At 34.9% G+C, this 8,779-nt stretch overlaps 1 protein-coding gene across 1 annotated transcript; it reads left to right on the top strand.

Annotated features, from left to right (window-relative positions):
- Positions 1–6,641: 6,641 nt before the first annotated feature.
- On the top strand, positions 6,642–8,018 carry LOC131658921 (uncharacterized). The gene is made up of 3 exons (XM_058928169.1): positions 6,642–6,783; positions 6,898–7,153; positions 7,235–8,018. Exons 1-3 carry the CDS (start codon positions 6,642–6,644, stop codon positions 8,016–8,018), a joined length of 1,182 nt encoding a protein of 393 aa, XP_058784152.1.
- The last annotated feature ends 761 nt before the right edge of the window (positions 8,019–8,779 follow it).

The raw sequence follows: 8,779 nt of genomic DNA, 5'->3' as shown, positions 1-8,779 counted from the left end.
AAAAAAAAGAAGTTGGTAATGTAATAAGCAAAAAGTGTCTTCAAAAGAATTTCGATTGTATATGACATCTTAGATTGAAGTATACCAAAGAAATCTAAAAAGAATAGAAAATAAAAAATAAAAAAAATATTATGGTGATAGCGACCCATAAAATAGCGAGTTTCAGTAATAAAATTCACGTAAGAAAGGTATTATTATGGTAGTGACTCGTAAAAATAGTGAAAGTCCGAATAAAAATGATTTAATGTTCGAAGAAAAATGTTGTAGTGGTAGTGATCCGTAAAAATTATTTGTATCCTGCTTAACAAATTTTCCTTAAAATTATATTTCTAATTTATATTGAAAGGCTTGAAGAAGGAAGATGAATAATGTTTAAAAAGGTTTGTAGTGCCCACTGTTTGTAATTATCTTAGTTACTATTTTCAAGATAGTCAAACCAAAGTTTAAGCAATGAAGCTAGTTAGTCTACCAATTTTAGACATCAACATGCAAATGGATTGAAATAAAAATAACATTCTTGGCATTGATCCTAGCAAATAAGTTTTGTAGTTTAACTTTTGGAAATGTGGAAGTTTCCAAGCATTTGGTAAACAACACTTTTCATTTAAAATGCCACAACCCATGGCTGATTTCAATTGTCCAAAATCATGAAACTGGGAGAACTTAAGTGATTAATTCAAAGTTAATTGATATGCACACTTTCAATATTATTACTATTATATATAACTCGTGTAATTTCATATTTTCCATTCTTAGGTATTATTGGAATTGTTCTCCTTTTTATACTTTCTTTTTTTTATACTTAACATAGAGGAAAATTTCCTACTCTTAATTTTTCCTGAATCAATTGAAAGTGGCACTTGAGCCTGCTCTTTCTAAGTAATGTTTGTCTATCAGGGGTTCACTCTTTATCCATAACGTTTGTCTAATATGTCAAGAAAAATGTATAAATATTGATTCATAGTCCTCCATGTAATTGTAGCATCAAAAGCAAATGTTTTAAAACCTACACAAATATAAACTTAATGTCATTCAAGATATGATTAAGAAAAACCACTTTCAAACTATAAAACCATAAAACATGAACCTCCATAATAAAATAACAACTTCACACCATTGTTTCATCTTCACTACCACCATTCACCTTTAACAACAATATCACCTCATTTCAATATTCATCAGAACAACAACCAAATATGTCACATATTTTTTATTTATTCTAACAATATGCAGGTACGAATTTGGTTCGAATGGAAAAATCAAAAAGAGAAGAAAATGAATCAAAGGAACCCTCATGAATGGAGATGGTGTGTTCGCGAAAACCACCCCTGCCTCCTACGGTACCATCTCCGATGGGATTCCTGCAACAATAGTGTAAATATTTCTAACTGCATCTTCAAGAACCAAAGATGTTTTTCGGTGTATTTCGTGTATCCCACGTGAAAAAACAGGAAGCCACAATTTCTGCAAGGTTCAAAGAACATTAAACCAAATGTATTGTAGTCGGAATGGGTACTTCTTAACATATATTTATTTATATGGAACACTGCATGTCACCATGTCACAACCTTATTTATCATGAGATAAAAAAAAGCTTATTGCCTTTTGTGTCTAAATTGTATAGGTGCCTCAACTTTTGTAGCCTCATCTCTTATTGCCTCAACTCTTTTACAAACTTACTGCCTTTTGTGTCTAAACTAAACAATACCCCTTTACAAACTAACAGGTCCATCTGTGAAGTTATGGAGATTCATTGGTTCATCTCTGTGATGTTATTATTATTGAAGAAGCTGTAAAACGTTTTTATAAAAAACATCTACAACAAAAGTTAATTAATTAATGAGATAGCCTTTTATGTGTAACTGGAACATGGACATCAACAATCAAAAGGAAAGGAAAGAAATTGACTACTTACAGTGCCAAATTTCAGTGCAAAGATTTGTGGTCCTTTGGAGGTTCCATCATACAAACAAATTGATTCCACACCACAAGAGACTTACCAGCATCACACAAAACATATGATATCTAAAATATAATTCAAGAAAAATAAAGTTGTCATTATCTCTAGAGTCAACACCACAATCTTGAAGACAAGTTGCCACTATGAAACGTAACTGTAAGAACTATTGATCAGAGTCTACGCCAATTAACAAACGAATACAATATCCAAATAGGTTGATATACACAGATAACAAAAAAAAACCCTATAATGACAGAAGAGAAATCACCACCTCGCATCGGATGAAGTAGCAGGGGGCTCTCGTAACAGAATCAGAGACGGAAACATCTAGGGAAGCTCTTTGCAGATAGTGAGTATGTGTAGAAAGTAAGCCGAAATACTTTTGCAAGGACCAAGTATTCAAGCAACACACTGCTCGCGTTGAATTTTTCTTTCATTCAGATATAACGTTATCGATGGGTAACTCTCTAACAATTATATAAAATATTATAAAAAAATGCAAGGTAGAATAGACAATGAAAATAAAAGGACAACATAAACTTGTATTGCACTTCTGTCATTCATTGTATAGAATTAACTCCAGTGGCATAGCAATTTATCTTCAAGGTACATTTGAGAATAACCTACTAAAGGTACTCTTGACATGTAAAAAATAAAAAAAGAAGTACAACAGTGTCTTTAGGGATCCATTTAAATCCAATTTAAATCATGACTATAGTTTACCTGCTGTGTCAAACTGGTTCGAAGCTCAGATTCAACAATGTCATTCCACCAGCCATTACTTTCTATCCACTTTCTAAATCTCGCCACAAGATCATGTGTCGATCGCCACCAATCAATCTCTTTGGCAGGACGATACTTGGTAGAGTCGTATGATGTGGAGTGGTGTGCTGAAAAAATAGAAGAAACAGATACAACATTAGTCTGCCGTTAAACATGCCTCAAAATGAGACCACATACCAGCATCTTTTTTAAACATGCCCAAAGATTTGGCTTCAAAGGTTATTATCATTTTACTTATATTAAAACTGGTCTCTTCTCTCTAACTGACATTTGACGAGCAGCTTGAACAACACTGTAAATGGCTAGAGCGTCATTCCAATCTACACGAATACTGTGAACTCCGTAAGCTTGTCCTTTTTAAACAATACCACCACCTATTTATAAACACGAAAACCAGCACAATATGTCGTTAGACATTGCAAGACAGTGCTAAAGAGCTAGATAGTTTAATAAATTCAAATAGAAAGAACAAAATAGAAAATTACTTCAAAACTGATCTGATGTAAGGGTACTGATAGCCCATCCATTACTCCAGCATATAAAAATGTTTTGGGCCTCCATTACCGCTGCAAAATTTAATCTGGCATGAAAATCTCCCTATCATAGCTCATAACTCAATCTATTACAATATAAAAAAAACAAAAGAAGAAAATCTTAACATATTAAGGATCTTTGATAATGATCGCCCATGAAAACAAAACCATATATCAGCACCTACAAACTGTATATTAGCACCTGGAAAAATTATTTATCAGAATTCAAAATTCAAAATTTTAGAAATAGAAGCACACAAGTATAAAACAAAAGTACTGAACATCCAATTAATTAGGTGACCATCCAAGTATAGAACAAAAGTATGCAAACCAGACCCTAAACCAAAGGACACAAAATAAGAACTCATCCAGTTATATAATAAAGATGTTCGGAGAATTATAAGTATGATTATTGTAAGATCATGGTATAATGGTAAAAAAAAACTAATTTCTATAACAAATAATGAGTGAATATATAGAATGGAGGTATCCATACTTTCCTTCCTCGTCTCCCTAGTTTTCCAGCAACCAGAAATACAACAGCACCTTCAGAAATTGAAAATTCAATAAAACAAACCAAAACACTAAAAGTTGAAAGAGAAAAAACCAGAACTTAAAAATTAATTATCTAAGGTTATCGAAAGAAGGATTAAAAGATAGTATACCTGCAACAACAACAATAGTTAAAACATCCCCAATTTTCCCGAGCTTTTTACACTCTGCTTATATTATTTGAATGGCTTGAGAGCCGCACCTTCTGCCAAGAGCTGCAGCAAAGAAAACAAATCACAAAAATGATACGAATATACTCATACAAGTTATGTATCTTAAGTGAAGCTCTTCTTTGAATTCACAAAATTTCAAGAAAAGGAAATAGGTAACCTACAAACCCTAAATATCTGATGAACGATGTAAAACGGAAGAACTCGCATATGAAGATGTAAAAGGGAAGAAATCGAAAGAGTTGAAAAACCATGTTTCAACAATCATTACCGGCTCACTCTCGGTTCACACAACCACTGTGTTTCAACAATCATCACCGGCTCACTCTCGATTCACACAACAACCCGACACCAAATTGCGGTTTCTCTATTTTTTGTGCAAAATATAAGAGAATGGAGAAGGAATTGTATGGAAGGGAGAAGAGATTGTGGTGACGGCGGCTAGGGTTGGGGGAGGTGAAGATGAAGAGAGAGATGACGAGAGAGGGAGATGAAGAGAGATGATTAATAAGAAAAGGAAAACGTGAAAAGGTGAAGATGAAGAGAGAGAGAGAGATGCCGAGAGAGGGATAGTAGTGAAAAGTATCGAAAAAGTGATTAACTGGACAATAGGTTAACCCGAATAATAGTGTGTACTCAGGAAATTTTGAAATAAATGAGTGTCATTTGGCAGTATAGGAAAAGCTTATTGGTTGAATTGAATTTTTATTTAGCAGATTACTAAAAAGGGCTTTTATAAGGGTAATTAAAATTTTCTTTAAGGGTAAATTAGGGTGTTTGGTGGTATGTTTCATTCTTAGTTAGGTAGTTGATTTAATTATAGATACTCATTTAGTTATTAATAAAATATTGAGTTTAATTATTGGTAATGAATTACTCTATATTATAGATAATGTTAGGGGTGGGAATAGGTTGGGCCGAGTTAGGCTTTGCCAAGCCTGAGTCTGGTCTGTTAAAAAATTTAAATCTTGGCCTTTAGCCTATCATAGACTTATTTTTTTGGCCTGAGTCTGACCTTTTTGAAGACCTGTTGGCCTATTAGCCTACTTAAAAGCCTATTTTATTTGAACATTTGTAAATAAGTCATTCAACTCAACTTTATATATACTAACCAATTAAAAGATCAGGTAGATTAAATGTTTGTTTGCATTGACTTATTTGAGTTTACCTAGTAGCATAAATTATATAATACTATTTGTTTGAAAGAACTTATATATAGAAGCAACTTATGACATTGTTCATAGGCTTTTTTCATCTTATTTTCATTATTTCTTTAAGATAACTAAGATTTATTTTCATATTTTAATTCAAAGTACAAAATATAATATAATAATAATAAAATTATTCATATTTATTTAAGTAGGTCAGCCTCATAGGCTTAAAAGGCTTTTTATATGGCATGTGACATAGCCTTTTCAGCTAAATAGGTTTATAAAAAGCCTAGGCCTTTTCAATTTATATAAAAGTCTGGCCTGACCTAGGCCTATGTAGGCTGGGTCGTAGGCCCCTGTTAGTCGACTTGGCCTATTCCCACCCCTAGGTAATGTGTATTTTGCGAGTTGAGGCTAGACTGTATTTATACGTTGTTGTTTGAATGCTTGTATTTATAGGCAAGATTAAGTTGTAGGCTTGTGGCAAGTGTTGAATTATTATTGAGTTGTTGTTATATTGTTGTTGTTGTTGTGTTGTTGTTGAATGGTTGTTGTTGTAGTTGGTGTCACATTCATAATGTTGTCGCATACTTAGCATCAAAGTTGGGAGCTTATGCTCTGTAAGTTGGCTTGAATTGACAAAAGTTGAATTTGAAGGATTATGCCTTGTTGATGCCTCTATTAATTGGAAAACATTAAGTTGGGAGTTTTGCTCTGTTGGTACCACATGCATGTGCATCGTAACGAGTCACATTTCGTGTCACATATTTGAATTGTTGTTATATATTTTAAAGATGTTTACGTTATTGATTTGCGACGATGGATGTTGTTTGAAAGTTGTTGAAGTGGTGATTTTAAATAATCTAATTCTAATATATTGTTTATCATACACTGAATTACATGATTTGATATCTCACCTCTTCTGTTTGAATATTACCCATATATTGGTAACGTGCAGGTAATCCAGAGTGAAGGCTTCTTACCTTCATTAGTTCAAGTCAGGTGTTGGTCGCTCTGATACGTAACACTCAGGGAGATGAACGCGTGTTTTTTTATGAATGGTTTTATTATGTTGCTGAATTTTTAAGTTATTTTCATTAAAGATTTGATGTCTTAAATTTGTTTTGAGTTGGAAAAGGTGTTATGGTATTTTCAGTTGAATTTATGAATCCGCTGCGTAGTAATGAAAGTTGTTTTATTTTTAAAGACTAAACAAGTTGTTGTCGGTTCATCCGAAATTATGTGTTATGTATCTGAATTACAGGTGATTGAATGTTGTTGTTTTTAAGTTGAAAGTGTATCTTCCCATGTTATGTTGGAAATTTCGTAACTTTGTTTTTATAATATTCGTCGGGTAAAAATGGGGTGTTACATTAGTGGTATCAAAGCAGGTCGGTCGGTCCGACCAAGTTGTCGAGTCGTAGTTTTGCTTAACAATGGAGTATTGTTAATTAGTTTCTCATTGTTGTTTATGTTGTAGTGAAAAGTTGAGATGGCTGGAAGGAACGATGCTGCAATTGCTGCTGCTTTGGAAGCAATGGCTCATGCTTTGCTGAATCAGCCGAACACCGACGAGAATACGGGATCTCAAAGCTTGACGACTTTCCAAAGGGAGAATCCGCCTACCTTCAAGGGCACGCATGATCTTTATTGAGCGTTAACATGGTTGAAGGAGATTTAGAGAATCTTCTGTGTGATGGACTACACTCCAGCGTAAAAGGTTCGATATGGTACTCACATTCTAGCAGTCGAGGCTGATGATTGGTGGCTAGAGACTCGTCAGAGATTGGAAACTACAGGTGAAGCAATCACTTGGGTCGTGTTCCGTAGGGAATTCATGAGAAAATATTATCCTGAAGATGTTCGGGGAAAGAAAGAAATTGATTTTCTCGAACTGAAGCAGGGAAATAAGTCGGTTATTGAGTATGCCGCGAAGTTTCTTGAGCTGGAAAAATTTTATCCGCTCTATAGCGAGGCGACTGTTGAATTTTCAAAGTGCATCAAGTTTGAGAATAAGTTACGCTCAGAGATCAAGAAAGCAGTTGGATACTAGAAGATCCATGTCTTTTCTAATTTGGTTGATAGTCGTCGGACCTATGAGGAGGATAATAATGCTCATTACAAGATTGTCAATGAAAGGAGGGGTAAGCACCAACAGAATTGTGGCAAGCCATATGATGCTCCAGCTGGGAAAGGCAAACAGAAAGTTGTTGATGGTAAGAGAACTAGTGGGGGAGATGCTGCTGCTGGCGTGGTTTGTTTCAAATATGGGAAACCTGGTCATAAGAGTACTATGTGTACTGCTGAGGTGAAGAGGTGCTTCTGTTGTGGTAAGACCGGGCATGCAATATCTGAGTGCAAGCATAAAGAGATGGTTTGTTTCAACTGTGGTGAAGAGGGACACATTAGTAGTCAGTATCAGAAACCGAAGCAGGCACAAGCTGGTGGGAAGGTGTTCGCTTTGGCTGGGACTCAGACAGCTAATGAGGACAGACTTATCAGAGATACATGTTTCATTAATAGTACTCCTTTAATCACTATTATTGATATTAGTGCTACTCATTGCTTTATTGATGTTGATTGTGTTGAAAGATTTAGTCTTATGTTGTCTTCTATGAATGGAGAAATGGGCGTTGATACTCCAGCTAAGGGATCGGTGACTACTTCTCTTGTGTGCTTAAAGTGTCCTTTGTCAATCTTCAACAGAGGCTTTATGGTTGATTATGTTTGTTTGCCATTAAGTGGGTTGGATGTGATCTTAGGTATGAACTGGTTAGAGTATAACCATGTTCATATTAATTGTTATGATAAGTCGGTGAGGTTTTCCACTCCGGAAGAGGAGGGAGTTAATTTGTTGACTGCTAAATAGTTACGACTGTTGATGAAAGAAGAAGTTCATGTGTTCTCATTGATGGCGTCGTTGTCTATGGAGAATCAAGCTATAATGTATAAGTTACAAGTGGGGTGAGAATGTTAGGCCTAATAGGTTTAATGAAATTAGGTTAAGATAGGGATTAGGTTAATTATAAGGGAGAAAGTCTTAGGGAATTGGTCATGGAAAGTTGCAGAAAAGAGAGAAAATAAAAGAGAAACTCATTCCCATTTTTCTTGCAGCAGTCTCACTAAATCGAAGATCCCTGATTCGCTAACCGTTGTGTAGCAACCTGCCCTAAATTCGAAGGTTTAGAGTCGCCACCTATTCTGAAGGGCGAATAGGAAACCCTACGCAGTTTTAAAGATCCAGGGTAAGTTATTATAATCAGGTTGAGGGAAGGTATTAGGCACCCTCAACCCTTTCCTAAAGGCTAATACTTCAAAGATAAGGGTTTCATGGCAGGGTTTATAAAGAAGGGTAACAGACAGAATTTAATTAGATTAACATGATTAGGATTTGAAGGAAGGGGACTCGCCTTGTTGCCAAGTGCCTACGTACCTCCTTAGGGAGGATCAGAGTCTACGTAGTTTGGGGAGGGTTGTACGCCCTTAGAGTTGAATTTTGATTTGAGATGGTTTTTTAGAGGCTTTTTGAGTGGCCTACCGTAGTTTGATAATTTGTAATTTTTTAAACGGATTTGAGAAGTATTTTAAGGTTTGGGCGTACAACCCTGATTTTGTACTATTAACCGCAAT

The sequence above is a fragment of the Vicia villosa genome, linkage group LG3 (genome assembly GCF_029867415.1).
Source record: "Vicia villosa cultivar HV-30 ecotype Madison, WI linkage group LG3, Vvil1.0, whole genome shotgun sequence".
Lineage (NCBI taxonomy): Eukaryota > Viridiplantae > Streptophyta > Magnoliopsida > Fabales > Fabaceae > Vicia > Vicia villosa.
This window is presented reverse-complemented; position numbering and strand designations above follow the sequence as displayed.